Genomic DNA, 20,532 nt, shown 5'->3' with positions numbered 1-20,532 from the left:
GCTGAACCTTTATCTAAATGCTTGGCTAAAACAAAGTAACACTTCTGAAAATATTGCAGAAATGTTTTAATGATTCAAAGTTAAAAACTGATTGTTGGGGAGAGTCCATTCAAAACAACAAAAAAAATCAAGTATAAACTGTTTTCCTGCTGTTCCTTTTTAGTTGCCACCACTGGCCCATCTGTTTACTACAGCCAGTCACCTGCCTATAACTCTCAGTATCTTCTCAGAACTGCCGCAACCAATGTGACACCAACAAAGGTGAGAGCAAATCTATCCCCTTAAGCTACTTCCAGTGATCTGCTGAGTGACTACTTTTGGTTCTATATGTAGTTGGATGTAATTGCAGTTCCTTATATAGTATTTGGTAAACTTGGACTGCTGGGGATAAACTGATAATTTATCTTTCTGTGTATGTTTTGGGATGTGGGGTTTGGGAGGAAAAGCCAGCACAATATGTCTGGTATATGTTAGTATGTGTCCCCTGCAGGGTATATGTGATGGCACCTAAGTGTTTGTTTTGGTTTTGCTTTGGTTTGGTTTTTTTTTCCCCCAAAGTAGATGACAAAAGAGAATGGGGTTTTCAAGGCTTTTTTCATAAAAAAACAACCCATTCATCTTGTGCCCCTTCTTCAGTGCTTGTTTTCAGATGCCCTTCAAGATTTCAACTAATCAGTTTAATCTAAGTTAAAATTAGTTTAAACTTATATGAAAGTATGCCTTGCTTTTAAGAGTACATGTTACTAAGACCTAAGGGCCTAAGACTTTGTCCTCTACGTTACAATAATAAGCAAAGCAATTGTTCTCTGGTTTTTCTTTAGGCTCCTGTCTATGGCATGAACCGACTTGCACCTCAGCAGCATATATATGCTTATCAACAACCTATGCATACACCACCTCTGCAAAACACTTCTGCTTGTATGTTTTCCCAAGAAATATATGGCACGCCTCTGCGTTTCGATTCTCCTGCTACTGGACTCATTTCTCCTCGTGGGGGTGACGATTACTACAATTACAGTGTCCCACCAGCAAGCACAAATCCACCGTTGCCTGAACCAGGTTATTTCACAAAGCCTTCAGTTGCACCACCGGCTTTAAAGCCTGCAGAATCAAAAGTCATAGAATTTCCAAAATCTAAATTTGGACAGCCAGGAGCAGCAGAAGGATCGAAAACATCTCTACCAGCACCGTCAAGTCAGCCAACAACTTTTAAATTCAACACTAACTTCAAGTCTAACGATGGCGACTTCACCTTTTCTTCTCTTCAGGTTGCAACACAGCCTGCTAATGCAGCTTTTAATAGTGGCGAAAGCCTCTTGGGTCTTCTGACGTCTGATAAACCTTTACAGGATGATAGATACATTGAGCAAAAACCAGCTAACGATCACACAAATAGTCAAAGAAATGTCTTCAATTTTAGCAATAAACATATTTCAGGCATCTCTTTTAGAGAAAGCATGGGACAAAATACACACAAAAACCTGAATTTTGAAAAGAGCGATGTGTGTGGTGTCCAGGAACCAAGCAAGCCTATATTTATGACTTCAAATTCAGATTTGGCCAATAGAAGTCATGAAACAGAGGGCGGAAGCACCCATGGTGGAGATGAGGATGATGATGGTCCTCATTTCGATCCTGTGGTGCCACTCCCTGACAAGATTGAAGTAAAGACAGGTGAGGAAGATGAAGAAGAATTCTTCTGCAACAGAGCCAAGCTCTTCCGTTTTGATGCAGAATCTAAAGAGTGGAAAGAAAGGGGTATTGGAAATGTGAAAATACTGAAACATAAAGTATCTGGGAAATTTCGTCTCTTAATGAGACGGGACCAAGTGCTGAAGATCTGTGCAAATCACTACATAAATACTGATATGAAGTTAACTCCAAATGCTGGATCAGATAAGTCATTTGTATGGCATGCTTTAGATTATGCAGATGAGTTGCCAAAACCAGAACAGCTTGCAATTAGATTTAAAACACCTGAGGAAGCAATGCTTTTCAAAAGTAAGTTTGAGGAGTCACAGAGTATTTTAAAAACCTTGGGATCAAATGTTGACACATCCGTGACTCAGAGTAGTGGGGCTGCAAGAGAAGCAACAAGTCAGGACATCAAGGAGCCTGCCAGATCCATTGCTGGGACCCTGAACTTTGGCTTTCAGTTCCCAAAAGATGGGGTGAGCAGTGAATCCGATAGCAAAGGCAGCCTTACTGCTCCATCAACTGCGTCTGGCCCTACCGCTTTCTCATTTGGAAAGGAAACCCCGCAAACCTATTCTTCTGGTGGGTTTGGGCAGCATCTCTTGAAGAAGGACCAATGGGAGTGTAAAGTATGTTTAGTTCCAAATGAAACAACTGCAAAGAATTGTGTATCCTGTCAAAGTCCAAATCCAGATATGTGGGAAACACATGGCACCCCATTAACTGACTCTGCTGCAAGTTTCAAAGCCAGTAGTAACACTGTGCAGGACAAAGTTGGATCTGCATTTGCTAAAAAGGAAGGTCAGTGGGACTGCAGTGTCTGTTCAGCAAGAAACGAACCCACTGCCTCCAAGTGTGTTGCCTGCCAGAATCCAAACAAAGCCAGCACAGGGGTATCTGGTCAACAAACTTCCTTTAAATTTGGCCAAGCAATTGCTCCAAAGGCTATTCAAAATGACCTGGGAACCGCTTTTGGTAAAAAAGAAGGTCGGTGGGACTGCTCTGTGTGCCTAGTCCAAAATGAAGCAAAAGATACGAACTGTCGTTCTTGTCAGAACCCTAACTCACAGAGTCAGCCAGATGTACCTGTGCCTGCTGTTCAGGCATCCCCTGCTCCCAGGTTTGGTTCCGTTGCTGAGGCAAGTAAGCCGCAGAAAAATGGATTTGAAGGCCTTTTTGCTAAAAAGGAAGGGCAGTGGGATTGTAGTACTTGTCTTGTGAGGAATGAAGGTTCTTCACCAGCCTGTGTGGCCTGCCAAACACCAAATCCATCTGGTAAGCCTGCTGGTGATGCTTCATCAACTCCTGCTTTTGGCTTAAAAAGTAAATTGTCTGAACCTGCTGGAGGACAGTTGGGAACAGGCTTTAAGTGTGATTTCTTAGAAAAGGGCTTTAAGTTTGGTCATGCTGAGCAAGGCAAGACACCATCATTTACATTTCAGATTCCTTCTGATACTGAAGCAAAGTCTGTAAAGGAAGGATTTAGCTTTTCAATGCCAGTGCCTGCAGGTGGATTTAAATTTGGGATACAAGAGCCTAGTAAAAATACCACTAAGAAAGATGAGCCATCCAAAGAGTGTCCAACTGACTCCTTAAAAAGCACTGGTGAAAAAGACAAAAAGGAGCTGCCTTCAGATAGCGGAATTGCATTCCAAATTCAAGAAACTGCAAACAAGGAGAAAGGCGACTTTGTTTTTGGGCAGAACAGCAGCACGTTTACTTTTGCTGAGCTTGCAAAAAGTACTCCTGGGGAAAGTTTTCAATTTGGCAAAAAAGACCCCAACTTCAAAGGCTTTTCAGGTGCAGGTGAAAAGCTGTTTTCTTCACAGGTTTCTAAAACGGATCACAAAGCAAACACATCTGCTGACCTTGGTGAGAAGGATGATGACGTGTATAAGACAGAGGACAGTGATGATATCCATTTTGAACCTATCGTTCAGATGCCTGAGAAAGTAGAACCGTTTACAGGAGAGGAAGATGAGAAAGTTTTATACTCCCAAAGAGTAAAGCTGTTCAGGTTCGATCCAGAAACAAGCCAGTGGAAGGAACGCGGGGTAGGCAACCTGAAGATTCTTAAAAATGAAGTTAATGGCAAAGTAAGAATATTAATGCGGCGCGAGCAGGTCCTGAAAGTGTGTGCAAATCACTGGATAACAACAACAATGAACTTGAAACAGCTGTCTGGCTCGGACAAAGCATGGATGTGGATGGCCAATGACTTCTCTGATGGTGATGCGAAGTTGGAACAACTGGCAGCAAAATTCAAGACACCAGAGCAGGCTGAGGAGTTCAAACAGAAGTTTGAAGAATGTCAGAGGCTGCTACTAGATATACCACTGCAGACACCCCATAAACTTGTTGATACAGGTAGAACAGCTCAGCTTATACAGAAAGCAGAAGAAATGAAATGTGGCTTAAAAGATCTGAAAACGTTTCTGACGGATGACAAAGCTAAACTGTCAGAAGAGGAAAATGTAAGCTCTGTTTGTGCCAGCAGCACTTCTGATCTGGTTATAAAGCCACATGCTGAAAGTACTGGACCTACTCTGGAGTGGGATAACTATGACTTGCGTGAAGAAGCACTGGATGATAGTGTAAGTAGTTCAGTTTATGCATCGCCTCTTGCAAGTAGCCCTGTAAGGAAAAATCTGTTCAGATTTGGAGAATCTACCACAGGTTTTAGTTTCAGCTTTAAATCTGCATTGAGCCCATCCAAATCTCCTGCCAAACAGAACCAGAGTAGAACATCAGTAGGCACAGATGAAGATTCTGATGTTACTCAAGAAGAAGAGAGAGATGGGCAGTACTTTGAACCTGTGGTACCTCTTCCTGACCTCGTGGAAGTGACTAGCGGTGAGGAAAATGAGCAGGTTGTCTTCAGTCACAGAGCTAAGCTCTACAGATACGACAAAGATGCTAATCAGTGGAAAGAGAGAGGTATTGGGGATATCAAGATACTACAGAACTACGACAACAAACAAGTGCGTATAGTAATGAGAAGGGACCAGGTACTAAAACTCTGTGCCAATCACAGAATAACACCAGATATGAATATGCAACAGATGAAAGGATCTGATAGAGCATGGGTGTGGACTGCCTGTGACTTTGCAGATGGGGAAAGGAAAGTAGAACTTCTGGCTGTGCGATTCAAGCTGCAAGATGTTGCAGACTCATTTAAGCAGATTTTTGATGAAGCAAAGCAAGCCCAAGAGAGAGAGACACTGATAACACCTCTTTCTTCTCGCGCCAACACACCGAAGGAGTCTCCGTGTGGTAAAAATGCTGTAGCTGTACTAGAAGAAACTACCAGAGAAAGAACTGACCTTAGCCATGGTGATGATGCTTCTGATGTAACTGTAGAGGTCACAGATGTGTCAAACACTTCTGAAACACCAACAAAAACAGTGGTTTCTCCTCCGAAGTTTGTATTTGGATCTGAATCTGTCAAGAGCATTTTTAGTAATGAAAAGTCAAAGACCTTCACGTTTGGAAATACTTCAGCCACTGGTTCTCTCTTTGGCTTCAGCTTCAATCCTCCAAGAAAGAGTGAAGACCATCCTCCAGTGTCTCAGAACACAGTGGAGAAAGAACTGGAAGTCTCTGAACCACCAAAAATCTCTAGTGCACCTCAGAAGCCTCTAGACAGCAAGGTAGACAACTTGCCTACTTCAGCACAAGATGGACCCTCTAACTTCTCATTTAAAATTCTAGAAAAAGGTGAGTCAATTGCACTAGTAATTTATTCAACTACACAACTTAGTAAGAAGTCATCTCTATGCTACTTATTACTCTGCTGTCTCGTTAATATGTAGTTTCTTTCAGTTCTAATGAAGGTGTCCACATCTTCACAGGTTCTCAAGTTCCAACTAAAGGAGTGAATTTTAAGTCACACTCATTTTTATATGAAAATAATTATATGCTGCATGATGGAATTTTGTTGATTAGTGAGAAAGGGGATTTCGCGGAGGAGCTGTAACTCTGAAGTACTGTACCTGAATCTCAGGCTTAAGTGCTTAAAGAAGGAGCTGTGTATTCACTTTCTGAGACTTAAATAGGTCACTGGGTTGGTAGCTTATGTACCTGGGCCTTTGCTCTGAGTGGTGAAGTGTAAGAACAGCAAATGCATGCTTCACCTAAAATTTGAATTATCCCTGTGATTGAACCGATGGCTATTCTAAAACGATATTCTAAAGCTCCTCTGTACATTTGATTAAAGTCTGAATTATTGGCCTCTGCAATTTCGGATGTGTAGCTTGAATAACACCAGATGTTAGCCTCTTTCCTGAGCCTGGAAGGAGACCACAGGATCACATCTTTAGTTGTGGGGTTTCTGACACTGTCTGAAAAAGGTGCGCTTGTAGAAGTTGTGGCTGCAATGTGACCACTATAATGTGCTGAAGTGTCTTTGTGAGAAGAATGGGATTTACTAGCATTTTAATGGTAGAGTACTTCTCTTTGAAGACTTCATGTGCTGCTTCCCATCAGTGCAAGACTGTTTAATCACTTGATAGTTTTTAATTTACATACTAGTATCAGAATTATGAGAACATACTGTCTGTTTATTAACTAAAGTATAACAAAGTGATACGGCAGAATATGATAGCTGCGGTCTGTTCACATGGGTTGGATAAGCTTGCATAGAATTAACAGGTGAAACTTCCTGCTGTGAATTGTGACTGTGGAATGCTTCCAGAACATAGATAAGTCTGTTTTACCCTTTTAAAATTCCAGGTAAACACTTATATCCAAACAATTTATTTTTTTAGGATTTAATTTTAGCCTTTTTAAATCTAATCCAATGGCCTTTTGGACAAGCACATCTTCCTTGCAACCTGATAGTAAAGGTATTTACATACTGCACTGAATGTGTGATAAAAACACTTTAGCAGGCATGGATGGTAACCCAGCTGCGGCAAAGCAGTTGGCTCAGTAATCCTTATAATTAATGTGCATGCTGAAGAAGAGTACTTTAAAATTGTGTGTCTGACTACTGTATTTTTCTTACTGGAGAATGTCTCTAGCTCTTAGTATGTGAATATGAGCTAGCGCTAGCACAGTGGATGGCCCTGTTCAAGCTTTTGGCTTCTGTTTGCCTTATTTTCCGAGGGTATCTGCCTTGCGCTTCTCTGTCAGTTTTGCTGAACGTGCACACTGGATGTCTAAAATTCCCCTTTTCTAAAGAAATTAAATTCTTGCTATTTCTAGAGAATACACCTCTTAGTACCTGAAGTCTTCTGCTTCAATAAAATATGTTTGAAGAGCTCAAGATGGGTTATCCAGTAAAACACTTGAATGCATTTAGCCCCTCTGTTGGAAATGTTTAATTCAGTTTCCTGATTATCAGTATGTTGACTACTGCACTCTTGAAAACAAGGAGCACACAGAAATGAGAAAGCCAACTCCTCAGCTACTTCTTATATGTAATATACTTCATGTGTAATATGAAGCCCACCTTAGCTGGTCAGAAAGGTTTTGCTGTGTAACCAGTTTGTTTACATTGAACCTGTCACCAAAACAGTTACAGCTTATAGTTTGATTATATGTCATAAGGTGTTACTAACTGTGCTTCTTGCAAGTGTGCTTGCTGTAAGCATGCTCGACTTACGCAGTTTGGCAGCATTTTAATTTTAAAAAGCAAATATTTATTCTAGTCTGCACAAGACAGTCTTCTAATGTTAGTGTCTTACATTGTTTAAAAACGTCAAAATGTCATTCCAAACATGATTTTTCCAAAATTGTATTTCTAGAGAAGCTGTTCTTATTTAAACTCTGAACTCCTGTTCTATATATATAATGTAAAGTCAACTGTTTTTAAGCATCCCTCTGCATGTTTACTAACAATTCATTTTATTTTCATCATTTGATGCCCATAATGGGAAGTGATTAAGTATTCTATGCCAATGCGTACATGCAAGAACTGTTGCTACCTCAAGTTGATTCTGTTTTAATATTTGGTGTGTGTGAGGGTGCGTATGTGTAGTTAAAAAAACGCAACCAAACAAGCCTTTCTGGTACTTCAGACTGTTCCACACTTCTACTTTTCTGATAACTAGGATATGATTATATACTTAATGATTTATTTACAGTTGATAATTGTCTTCAGTGTAGCTTTCTGGTGGCTTTGTTTTGAGCTCTGACTTAATTGCAAATGACTTTGAGAAATCCTTTCTAAATTAGGTTCTCCAGCCTACACAACGCAAATATAATCTGAGGCTTTCTCATGGGGAACATCTTTTGGGAAGTGGCTTCCGAGTTGTGTTAGAGCAACATTCAAAAGCGATTTAACCTCATAGTAGTTCTGCATCTCCATGCAAAATTACTTGTACTAACAATGTTTTGTGTGGATTTTTTCCCCTAAGTAGAAAGTTCTCTACTTCACAAACCCAACAGTATTTTAAGAATATGTTGTATCTATGCCTGGCTCTTTGTTTTCATCGCTGCCTGTAAAAATACATTTAAGCTGCAGCATTTTTTATTAGGAAAAGTTAACTTTCTTGTGGGGGGGGTGAGTAGGAACTGACTTAACTGAACCAGTGAACATCTTGCTTAGTCTTAACATTCTGAGGGCAAATATATGTTGTAATCTTAATCGTTGTTGTTGAACCCTTTTGTCGCTTTGAATGGATGTTTGGAACACTAGAATCTTAATCCAGTGTTTGGTAGATCAGCTTCATGGAGAACTGTGGATTAATCTGTAGCGACTTTAATGTATTTCTGTTATTCAGCTACTTTGCACAAAGGCAACTGAAAGAGGCTGCACCATAGTTCTTTGTGAATGCTGTCTGTCGAATATGATGGACTATATATATCCTCTGTTACCAGGGTTTTCTAGCTAGCTTTATGCTGCTCAAGTTAAACAAAGCTCACACTTTTACTATCTACCTGACTGATTGTGGAACTTTTTTGTTGTTGTTATTGAAGATACATTTTTGAGAATTCTCTAATCCTAAGGAGGAAGCTTGGGTTTTCTTGATGTAACCTTCAATGGCTGTAAGACTAAATACTCCACACTTAAACCTCTGTGGTGAACTTGGTGCAATCTTACTCAGTCCAACTGAGATACTTGCTTAACTAATCTGAGTGAATAAAACACATGCTAATATGCAGGATACCTACATATCTTGATAACATGGTACTAGATGTACTCCTGATTCTTAAATCAGCTAGGGTTACTGAGCTTTTTGCATATGATTCTGAGAAAATAAATGAAAACATCTGTAGACTGCTGTCACGATATGAACTTAGAGATTTGCTGTTCAAGAATCTTATCCTACATTTACTTTATACAGACTCAGAAGAGCTAATAAGATCTAAAAGTGAGCAAAAAGTATTACTCTACAAGACTTTATGTGCTGGTAATGGGTTTGAGCTACACTCTGGTATATGAATGGCTGAAATTAACTTGTAATCAAAGGGAGAGTCAATTAGGGCAAAGATTGAGGAGGGAACACTTCAGAAAAAGACTTGAATTTGAAGTAGTACTTTGGATTTTGCTTTTACTCTACTATTTTTTATATTGCTCTTAATGTACTGGAAGATACTAGTGAGAAAACTACTTTTGAAAAGCAGATTTATTTTAGTGTCTCAGTTGTGTCAGAGGATCAAGGGATATTTCTATAAACATTACACTTCTGTCCTTGTCTCCTCTTGCAATGGTGAATATCAAAGTGTGTGAGAAGGAAAATCTGTGTTCTCAGGAACTGAGTAGCAGTCTGGTTCCTAGCTGAAGCTTTAGGTTCCCACTGACTACATTGTGCCACAAAGTTAGCAAATATTTTCTAATGAAAAGGACAGTGAGCTTTTGAAAGCAGCCTTCAAATTCTGCTGACTAGTTGAACTCAAACCTGGAGAATGTTAACGAATAGATTGACTTACTAAAGCAATCAGATTGTTCTTAGAAACAGCTGATGCATGGATAATGATGTGCTTATAGGGTGATTCTTACAAATAGTTAACAGATTTGTTTCTCACACCTTTAACCCCAAACTCCCCCTCTCAAAACAACACTGAAACCCAATCTGAACAAACAAAGCCCAAACCAAACAATACCTGATGCTTAAAATAGCATATCTTCCCTCTTTGCTTCCGTTGTTTCATAATAAACTCAGATCTTTTTCCCAATCTGTCTGCTTGTTCTTATAGCCATATGTGTTTCTGCAGTTTGCTTTAGGCTGTGCTTTCACCTTTAACCTTTGATTGTGCACTGTTTTTTCAATACAAGTGGAATAGAGAATGTTGAAGGAAGGAGGAGAAAAGATCTGTAATAAAATTCGTAGTGGTATTTGTCCTTACTGGAAAAGCTAGTTAAATAAGCTGAAAGCAATAGTTTTTGTTGTTTGACGAAATGTTACTAAAGATTACTTTTGTAACAACAAAAATTTCAGCAACAGCTATTAGGGTAAATTGAGATTTGCTAATAAAAAGCTCAGATTTCCCATAGGTAATCTGAAGTAAGTTCTGTTCAGTTGTTGTTTAATATCTTCTAGAACTTCAAGCACTTTTACGCAATTCTGTAGGACATGTTGCTGTAGACAGCTTCTCTTCCTCTTTTTTCAGGCCTGAAGTTTGCCTCTCTACCTCTAGAGGACACCTATATCCCTCTCCTCCATAGTCGTATTTTGTTTGCTGTGAGGATTTAATTAAATAATCCTTGTAACAATATAAAGAGGCAGACTTGTTTCTGTTCTGATACTGGAATTTCAAAGGCAATAGAACAGGATATAGTTGATATATGGTTAATGTGTCTTAAGTTTTAACAGGATGCTCTGTCCTAGCATCCTGTAAATTTTTGTTTCCTGGGGATCAATATGTAATGAAATATGTAGGTTACAAATGTATTTCTAGCTGCCTTAGAATTAACTCAATTCTGTAATAATGGCTGAGTGGAGTTAATGTTATTCCCTGTTCTGAAATTACTCAGTTTTAATGGTTTGTTCAATTTTTGTAAAAAGCTGAGAAGACGACAATGTCAGAAGATGATCTTCCGTCTGATGAGGTTATAATAGTTTACGAGTTAACACCTACCCCTGAACAGAGAGCTCTCGCTGGCTTTCTCAAGCTACCTTCAACATTCTTCTGTTACAAGAATAAGCCTGGATATGTGAGTGACGAGGATGATGGTAAGGAGTGCCAAAGTTGATCTTTGTGTTGCCTTTCTATGGGGAAAGGGTGTAAGACACCACACTGGTGAGGCCCCACCTTGAGCACTGTGTGCAGTTTTGGGTGCCTCAATATAAGGAGGACATGAAACTATTAGAGTGTGTCCAGAGGAGGGTGACCGAGATGGTAAAAGGCCTTGAGGTCAGGTGGTTAGCTCAGCTTGGAGTAGAGAAGGCTGAAGGGTGACCTGATCGCAGTCTACAGCTTCCTCAAGGGGGGACGGCGGAGGAGGAGGTGCTGATCTCCACTCTCTGGTGACCAGGGACAGGAAACAAGGAAATGCAATGTAGCTGTCAGGGGAAGTTCAGATTGAACATTTAGGAAAAGGTTCTTCGCCAAGAGCGTGGTCAGTCACTGGACCAGGCTCCCCAGGGCAGTGGTCACAGCACCAAGCCTGTCAGAGTTCAGGGAGCGTCTGGATGATGGTCTTAGTCATACAGTTTAGGTAGTCCTGCAAGTAGCAGGGAGTTGGATTTGATAATCCTTATGGGTCCCTTCCAACTTGAGATATTCTGTAATTCTATTAATACTATCAGAACCATGAGACGTTCAAATATTTTTGTTTGGACTGATGGGAACTAATACTGTCATGCTCCTTATGGACAAAGATGTGTGCTCAGGTCTTCAAGACAGAATAGTACAGTGAAGGCCCAAGAACAACTGAAGGGAATTTGTATTGGTGTCTTATGGGTGCTGACACTGGTATTACCAATGCAGTTGGTTAGGTAAGACTAAATAATCGGGTGCTTTAGCCTAGTCTCATTTAAGGGAGAGGCTTACGTCTGTAACTATTTTGAGAGACAAATATGAGGCAGTCCTTTTCAAAAAGGAACATGCTCAGGTTCTCTAAGTGCTAGACGACTGGCTTATTTTTCTTCTAAAGCAAATTCCTAACACTAAAACTGGAAATATATCAAATCTTATTGTGTGCAACTGAATTACTCTTAATTCATTTAGCAGCAAATATGTTAAATGGAGGTTCTGAAGCACTGTATTCAAAAGAAAATGGGAGAAGACAAGTACCCTCCCACAAATTATCTGAACTTGCTAGTGTTTATATAAAAGATCTTCAGTCTTTCTTCCCAGTTCTATTTAGTGGTACTTTTAATATAAATAACTCAATAAGAAATATTATTTCTGAAAACAAAACCTGTGCCAAGCATCCATAATAATCTAGGCTGAGAAAAGCATCAGTAGCACACATATGCAGAATAGGAAGTGAAAGCTTACTTGCTGACCTGTGGAACTCTTCAAATGTAAGCAAAAATTCTGCATGCTTGCTAGGCTTGTGAGTTGGAAGGGCTTGTCAGCCTTCTCTGTACTGAAAAGATGCCCGAGAACTTATGCTTGTTTCCTGTGTTTAAGATGAAGACTATGAAACAGCTGTTAAGAAACTTAATGGTAGACTGTATCCCAGTGATTCAGAAGAGAAAAAGAAATTGCAAGATCCTTCAAAAGGTATGTCTTAAAACACAACGCTTACACACTGAAACATAAGCTCTAAATCTGAGGGGCACTTGGGCACTGAGATTAATTTTATGTTTTCTGAGATAGTTTTTTAAGAACACTGATGCTGGAAGCAGAAGAGCTGCATCTGAAAATACAGCTTTAAGCTCAGTATGTTGAAATTCTAGTTAGCAGTAAAGTGGTACCTGAATTAAAAATGTACATTTCAGGCAGCTTCTAAACAAGAACATCAGTGTCTTTTTGCCTTGAGCCCCTTCTGATTATGAAGAATTCAGCTTGGCATGATACTGTACAAGACAAAACTTGTCTGCCTCTGTGAATACTTGCTACTTCTGCAGATAGTAAATTCAAATTAATCTTATGAGTTAATGTTGCTCAATTAAAAATGGTCTTTGTACTAAAAACACAGGTGTAGAATTTGCTGCTTATGTTTGTCTACTTTGTGCCTCAGACTTCAGTGTTGCATAACTGAAAACCTGGGTAGATACTTCTAGAAATGAAGTTTGGGGTTTGGATCTTTTTTTTTTTTAAGATACGTGCTAGAAAGAGGTAGTATGTGTTGAGCCACCTGAAATACACGCAGATGTTGAAGGAACCTAGTAGTAGTGGCAGCTGCAAGACTGAAGTCTTCATTGCATGGAAATTCTCTGATAGCAATAGAAAACAAAGTATGAGGAGTCACCCCGAGTTAAGTAAGTTAGTCTTCACTTCCACTATTTGAACAGTAATGCTGTTTCAAAAAACTCCTGAAGTCTTACTTAATTTGCTCTGGCTATCATGAGATTATTTTATGATGTAGGTACCAAAAACTACTGCAGTGTTTAGCTGCCTTCGCAGTTATTTTCCATTAATTTTTCTTCTTTGCAGTAGGCATCATAGGAAAATGTGAATTCGACAGTGAAAGAGAGTGTGATACTGCTTGTGAAAAGCAGACAACTCTTGAGGAGAAGGCTAAAGCAGAAACTCTGCAGGTTCCGTCTGCATCTGTCTGTGGTGCCAGCAGTGATACTGAGGATGACAGTCCAGATGATGTTCAGACAGAAATTAAAATTCAAGAAACACAAGTAAGAACTAAATCTTTACTAATCTTTATTGATACTAAACTAACAAAATTACTTTGTGTACATGTGAGATTTTTATGTAGTTTTCACCTTGTGAGAACCAAAACATCCAGTGGGGAAAAACTATTTGACTCTCTTGTGGCTGTGCCTCAAGGCTTTGCCAACACTGAAATAGAAGTTTAGATCTTAAGTTCCTTGGGAAGAGAAAGGAGGTGTAGCTGTTCTTATAAAGTATAATCTGCTTTGGCTAGTAAAATCACCCCTAGTAGGTATTTATAAGGACTAATTGTTTTCAGAAAGCAATAGTATTTTTTTGAAAGCATACTATTTCAAAGATACTTCAGTTTCTTGACAAGTCAATGCCCAGTATGTGTTAAGTGTAATGGAAAACTTCAGAAAGCTTACAACCACGATTTTTCTTGGTGTTCCTTTTTTCTAGAATGACTGTTCTTAGTCTCCTGAGGTTGTTCTGGCTTATTTGCTTATTACTTTTATTTTTTATTAATCTCAGGAGAATGAGGTTACAAGTTCAACTGACCTAGCCTCCACCAGTAAGGAAGAAGTATCTGCTTCGTCAACTGGTGAGGTGACAGTATTTGTCCAGTCAGCTATCAACAACGAAGAACCAGATTCCACCACAAAAACTGTGCACGTGTCGCAGACTTCAGCAGCAGTTGATGACAAACCTGTAGACTTGTCAGCTAAAAAAAGTGATTCAGACTGTTCACAGTCAACACAAGGTAAAGTCAGGGGTATGTTCTGTTTTTTTGTAAGAACATAAACTAATCTACAGAAAAGCATACTTATCTCATGTAGTTGCTGCCTTGGAGAGAAGCAGTACCAGTACTGAGTTAGAAGGATGAGTACCAATCTAGTAAAAATGTGACTGGAGATTAAAATAACTATATACATCACATTCTGGTCTGTTCAAATGGCACTATTACAGAAAAATGGTAGTGTCTTTTGCATGTTTTATATGTTATGTACTTTTGCTTATTAGTTTACTGTTAAATACTGCATGAATACTTATTGGAGATCTGTGTATCTGCACAGTCTCACAGTCTTGACCTCTTTTTTTTTTTAACCATAGTAAGTGACTGTCATGATAAGTAGAATGCAAATTTTAAATTTATTGGAAGATAAAAATTCCATAGATACTTCTCCAGTTTATTCTTGTGACTACATAACATCAAATACAATTTCTTTAAGAATGACAGAGGAAAAAATAACAACAACAAAACCAAGCCTTTGACTTTCCCTTCTTATTTGATAGAAAACAGCATCATCTCATTTGGTTTTGGCAATACTGCAGGATTGTCATTTGCAGATCTGGCTTCCAAAAACTCAGGAGACTTTGCTTTTGGCTCAAAAGGTGAGTTAAACTAGTCTCTGAGACAGACACTTAGCTGGACTACTGCTTCAAACAGTATACCTTTTATGCACTAAATTTCTACTGATTGATCAGTTAACAACCGTTTTTTGCAAGTTTTTATCTGTAAGGAAAAACTACAAAAAGTTCAAAATGTAAATCTCTTAATTGTAGATAAAAACTTCAAATGGGCGAATACAGGAGCAGCTGTGTTTGGAGAGACAGTGCGTAAAGCAGAGGAAGATGAAGGTGGTAGCGATGATGAGGTGGTACATAGTGATGATATCCACTTTGAGCCAATTGTGTCCTTACCAGAGGTAAGGGGGCTTCTGGGATATGAAATAACATTAAGATAAGCATGCCAGCTAACACAGCAAGTTTTGAAAAAATGCTTTGCCTAATTGTCTTTGCTTTCCGTGTTGTGTGCTTTGTTCTGCAAATTTGTACATGTAACTTGTAAAAGCTAAAGCTGACTCATTATAGTACAGTTGCAAACCAAGAGGGGGAACTGAGTAACTGTTAGTGCTAATACAACCCAGTGGTGGGTTTGTGTCTGTGACTTGTAGGTTCAGCTCTGTGAACGCCATGCCAACTTAAAATTTTTACTCTAAGCTAGGCAAGAGATTTCTAGAATCACTAAGCAATAAAGATGTAGTACAGTTAACCTCACCTGAAGGCTAAGGGAACTGACTTTGTTACTTTGAAAATAAATTGTTTTTCAAGAAGTAGGAGAAGCTTCAGCTTTGCAGGTAGCCTTGTAACTTACTGAGTGAGGCTTCACACAGTTGTTCGTGTCTTGATTTGATATATAGTTTTAGTGTGCCTAGTAACCAGTTCAACCTTTTTGATGTTATAATCATATTTTCTGGGTTTCCTATAAATAATGTAATTTAATTATAGATTAGTTTGACTATTAAGCAAGACAAGTCAAGCATAAATAAACAGTATGCAGTGTCCTTAAATCTGAACAGGAAATCTGATGTAGCTCGTTATGTGCCTTCAGCCACCTTCAAAATTTTGCATGCCTTTGCTCATCTGTGTTCTCCCCTTACTTGCTGCTTCTCTTCAGTCTCACTTCTCCCTCCACAAACGGTTGTTTGCCATGTGTTTCTCCAGTCCTCCCAAGTGTTCCCTATCTTCAGAAGATGTCTTAACTAAAAGAGGTTAGAGGCCAGAAATATGCATACGTAAAGCGAGGAGGAGATATGCCTGGCAGGCCTCAGTTGGTTACACTCAGTTGGTGTTTATTCTGTTCAGACATAAATAATCAAGTTATTTAAAAATGTTCAAAAGGTAACACCTGGAATGGTAGTAGTACTTCACTTCTCTCTGTGCACATCATCCAGCAAACCTGAAACTTTCCTGGGAAACTTGCCAGACTTGATAATGGGATTTTTTTTTTTAAAGGGGAAGGGGGGGTGGGGGGGGGGTAGGTCAGACAGGACCACAAAGAAACATACAACAAAAAAAACCCAAAACCAGTAAACCACAAAAACCCTCATCCCCAAAGTAAAGCCTACACCCTCCAAAAACCATATGCAGCATGATGAAGTAGTTTTGTAGTTTTGCAGTGCTATAATCACTCTGAAACAGCAGAATTTGTTGGTCTCTTAAATTTGGAAAAGGCGAGGCGTTTAACTCATTTTGGTGTGCGATGAATATAGTGTTGGAGAACGGAACACACTGAATAATTTTCCATTGCAGTATGTCAGAATCATCGTAAGTGTGTGCAATGCTATTCAATATTGTTGCTGACAGCAGCTCTCTGGGAAATCACAGGTACTCTACTGTGTTGTTTTTTAGGTAGAGGTAAAATCTGGAGAAGAAGATGAAGAAATTCTCTTCAAAGAGAGGGCAAAACTTTACAGATGGGACAGAGATGCTACTCAGTGGAAGGAGCGTGGTGTTGGAGAGATAAAGATCCTCTTCCATACGCAAAAGAAATACTATAGAGTCCTAATGAGAAGGGACCAAGTTCTTAAAGTCTGTGCAAACCATGTCATCACCAAAGAAATGAACTTGGTGCCCTCTGATACATCAAACAACGCTTTAATTTGGACAGCCATAGATTATGCTGGTGAGTTTTTCAGGCGTTTTTTGTTTTTTCTAGGTGGTGTGTAGTTTCTGTGGCTTTGTTTTTCCCTGGAGACCATATAAAATGAAAGCTACTCATTTATGACTATACTGAATAGAACTAAAGAAACCTGTTCTTGATTTTTTTTTCAGATGGTGAAGTAAAAGTAGAACAACTTGCAGTCAGGTTTAAAAGCCAAGAAATGGCTAATTCTTTCAAGAAGAGGTTTGAAGAATGCCAGATGAACTTGTCAGAACTACAGAAGGGACACTTGTCTCTGGCAGCAGGACTGTCAAAAGATACCAACCCCATTGTGTATTTTGAAGTTTCTGCTGACGATGAACCTTTGGGACACATAACCATGGAGCTGTTTTCAAATATCGTCCCTCGAACTGCTGAAAATTTCAGGGCCTTGTGCACAGGAGAGAAAGGATTTGGATTCAAGAACTCCAGCTTTCACAGAATAGTCACTGGCTTTGTGTGTCAGGTAAGCATAACGGGAAGACTCTTCATGGAGAGAATAAGATGGATCTTGACTAACAATGGCATTTCAAAAAATCACTTATACAGGACAGACAGCACATGCTTGTTGGCAGTGTGAATCCAGCGCGCAAGATGCTCTGGTCTGCCCTTTCCTGCAAGGAGATGAGAAATGATGCAAGCAGCACATGCTGCCCTAAGCCAAATGCTTTTTACCTGTGTCTGTCAGCTGCCTGATGCTTTAGTGTTACCTAGTGCTGCCATGTTACTGTGGAAGAAAAAACGGAGATAGCAGTCTTCTCTTACAATGGGGAAAACAGGGGTTCCCAAAACTACTATTCAGCCTTCCCTCCCTACAGAGAGGAACTTCTGTATGCTGACCTGCTAAGAACACTTACTTTCCAAGCTTCTCTTGCATTTTAAAATACACTTTGTATTTCAGGTTAACGAGCACTTTAAAACTGATATTCCTAATACTTCAAATACTCAAGTTTCCATCTAAAAGAAGTCTTCTAGATCCCATTATCATGCAGTAGCCTGTTCCTTAAAATACTCAGATTTTTCAGTGAGAGTATCAGCCTGCAGCGCATCTGAACCCACTGTCTATAGTGTTGGTTTTAAACCTCTGTGTGCATTCGGTAGCTCTAGCAAGTTCTTCACTGATGCTGAAGGCTTAGGAGATTGATCATGGCTCAGATAGACCTGACCTTCTTTCCTAAAATTCTCATAATTCAATGTGAGTTTTAGTGACTTGTAACAGGTAGAATGAAACAACTTCCTTAAACACTACATCAGTGCTCCTATGTGTCACTGCATCCCTGAAGATGAAACACAACCTTCTACTACTTGTCACCAGAATAAAAAAATTATCCAGTGTCTTGATGAGGTATCACCTGTATGTGAAGCATCCCCTCTGTGGCTTTTTTCTTTAAAACTTTGTACTTTCTGATAAGGAAAGCAGTGTTGCTCATTTAGGGTTTAAGCCTGTTTCAGTGTATTCCACATCCTGTGAGGAGCAGTCTCTTGAAACAGCTAACTGCACCATGCATAACCTTATGAAAAGTGAGCTTTTATGACATAAGTATATTCTCAGTTTGCTCTGCTTTGCCTAAACTTTCTCCAGGTACAGTGAGAAGCTTTTCAATGAGAGTGAAGGCTTTCCTTCAAAGATAAGATAACCTGTACTGTCACCTTTGTGAGTATAGTCAAATAATCAGGAGCCAGAAGCTTGCTGCCTTGCAGAAAGACAAAAGACACCCCTCACTGGCAGTAGCTGCCCTCCTGAACAAGCAGTGATGTGGCAAAAACTGCTGCCTGCACAGGAGCAAGAAATTACTGATCATTGGCACCTTAACCTTTTTTAGGCGATCAATTCTGTGCCTGCAGGGACTAAGCAAGGACAGACCTTCAGTGAGATAAAGCAGGTCCCCAGCTTTTTGGGCCAAGCAGGCTGTGGGAAAGACAGACTTAGAGGAGTGCTCACCTTGTGGAATAGGAAGACAAATGCGGCATTCAGAATAAATGAGGGATAAACTTTCCAGTATGCTTCCGTTACCAAGCAAAGTCTTTCCTGTTGAATTTGAATACAGTTGTGCTGTTGGTTTGTTTTGGGACTTGTAAGTTAATGCTATACTACTTGTTTTGTTTTGTTTTGTTTTTTAAAGGGAGGTGATATAACAAACCATGATGGAACAGGGGGCCGGTCAATTTATGGAACAGCGTTTGAAGATGAGAATTTTGAAGTGAAACACACTGGTCCTGGACTGTTGTCAATGGCAAATAAGGGCAGGGATACAAATAATTCTCAGTTCTTCATAACACTTAAAAAAGCTGAACACTTGGACTTCAAGCATGTGGTATTTGGGTTTGTGAAAGATGGAATGGATGTTGTGAAAAAGATTGAATCCTTTGGTTCTCCTAAAGGGCTAGTACATGGAAGAATTGTCATTACAGACTGTGGGCAAATATAGAATTATTGCTTTGAGCATACAGATGTTCTAGGAGTATAAATCAGTATTTAGATGTTATTGACTAATTATTTCAACTTCTTAAAATGGACACTTCTGATGTATAAATGTAAAATTACAACTTATAGTTGGGTTTTTTATGTGTTCTAATTGATTTTTTTGCATGTTAAATAAGTTCAGACACTGGCATATTTCAGGTGTATTTGTGTTATCCTGACCTATTTGTATTAAATGTCAAATTTTAAAAATTAAATCTTAGTCTTGTTAAAATAAATGTCCTGTCTTCACTCTGGTTTGTTTAAAAAAGAGACACTTGCCAAATTTGTCTTCTTGCTCTCATAAATCTGTTTTGAATATGCAAATTGCAGGTGCTAATTGCTGGTCAGTAAACTGAAGGCCTTTGAAACTTACTGTTTTGATGTGCAGAAAGCAAACTGAGGCAGCTAGCAGGCAGATGGGGTTTGTGCTCTCTCAAGTCACTTAATAGCACTTAAGTATTTGAAAGCTATGGAATAATTCCCAAATGTTACGGGTTTTTGCTAGAGAAGTGTACCAACTTTTTCTTTTGTTCATCGTATATTTCTAAAGTACTTAGTTTAGTGAAAACCATCTTGTTGCCATTGGGATGTTACCTGAGATGCTGTGGCATAACCCCCTGGTAACTTCTGTCTTCTCAATATGTTTATTAGCTTCATGTCCTATGGTGGACTTCTCTGACCTCACTGCACAGGGAATTGCTGGAGCTCGTGATGTGACAGGGTCGTTTCATCTTTCAAAACTTTGTCTCTCAGTAGTGGATATGCACGAATGTGGGGTTTTTCAAACTTCTACTCTATGCCTCAGTGTGGCATCATCAAGGTGGTTGTTGGTTTGGTTTTTTGGTTTTTGTTTGTTTGTTTAAGGGGTTTTTGTTGTTTTTTTTTTTTATAAGGTAACTAATTTGGTATTATTATCTGTAAGTTGAAAATATGTAACTGATGTATTCAGCCTTAAGGTACTTTTGGGGTTTTGGGGGGTTTTTTTAAAGGAGGGCAACACTGACTCACCTCGAGCACTGTGTGCAGTTTTGGGTGCCACAGTATAAAAAGCATCTAAAGCTACAGGAGCGTGTCCAGGGGAGAGATCACCAAATTGGTGAAGGGCTTAGGGGAAGCTGTATGAGGAGAGGCTGAAGTCGCTTGGATTATTGAGACTGAGATGAGATCTCATCATGGTCTGTAATTTCTTCACAAGGGGAAGAGCAGGGGCAGGTGCTGATCT

General features: G+C 39.3%; 1 protein-coding gene across 1 annotated transcript in view; it reads left to right on the top strand.

Annotated features, from left to right (window-relative positions):
* LOC104524616 (E3 SUMO-protein ligase RanBP2) overlaps positions 1–19,546 on the top strand; it is a gene marked incomplete at its 5' end in the record, with an annotated part of 29,881 nt that extends 10,335 nt beyond the window's left edge. Inside the window, 13 exons of the mRNA XM_029084862.1 lie at positions 149–261; positions 822–2,496; positions 2,683–5,412; positions 6,462–6,539; positions 10,647–10,814; positions 12,220–12,312; positions 13,189–13,385; positions 13,894–14,122; positions 14,656–14,754; positions 14,926–15,068; positions 16,555–16,828; positions 16,978–17,312; positions 18,970–19,546. Of these exons, the coding sequence (XP_028940695.1) occupies positions 149–261; positions 822–2,496; positions 2,683–5,412; positions 6,462–6,539; positions 10,647–10,814; positions 12,220–12,312; positions 13,189–13,385; positions 13,894–14,122; positions 14,656–14,754; positions 14,926–15,068; positions 16,555–16,828; positions 16,978–17,312; positions 18,970–19,275 (6,440 nt within the window). The remainder of the gene's footprint in view (positions 1–148; positions 262–821; positions 2,497–2,682; positions 5,413–6,461; positions 6,540–10,646; positions 10,815–12,219; positions 12,313–13,188; positions 13,386–13,893; positions 14,123–14,655; positions 14,755–14,925; positions 15,069–16,554; positions 16,829–16,977; positions 17,313–18,969) is intronic.
* Between the last annotated feature and the right edge of the window lie 986 nt (positions 19,547–20,532).

This window comes from Antrostomus carolinensis, unplaced genomic scaffold (assembly GCF_000700745.2).
Source record: "Antrostomus carolinensis isolate BGI_N321 unplaced genomic scaffold, ASM70074v2 scaffold8495, whole genome shotgun sequence".
In the NCBI taxonomy this organism is placed as follows: domain Eukaryota; kingdom Metazoa; phylum Chordata; class Aves; order Caprimulgiformes; family Caprimulgidae; genus Antrostomus; species Antrostomus carolinensis.
The sequence above is the reverse complement of the archived record's forward strand: the minus strand, read 5'-3'. Positions and strand labels throughout refer to the sequence as shown.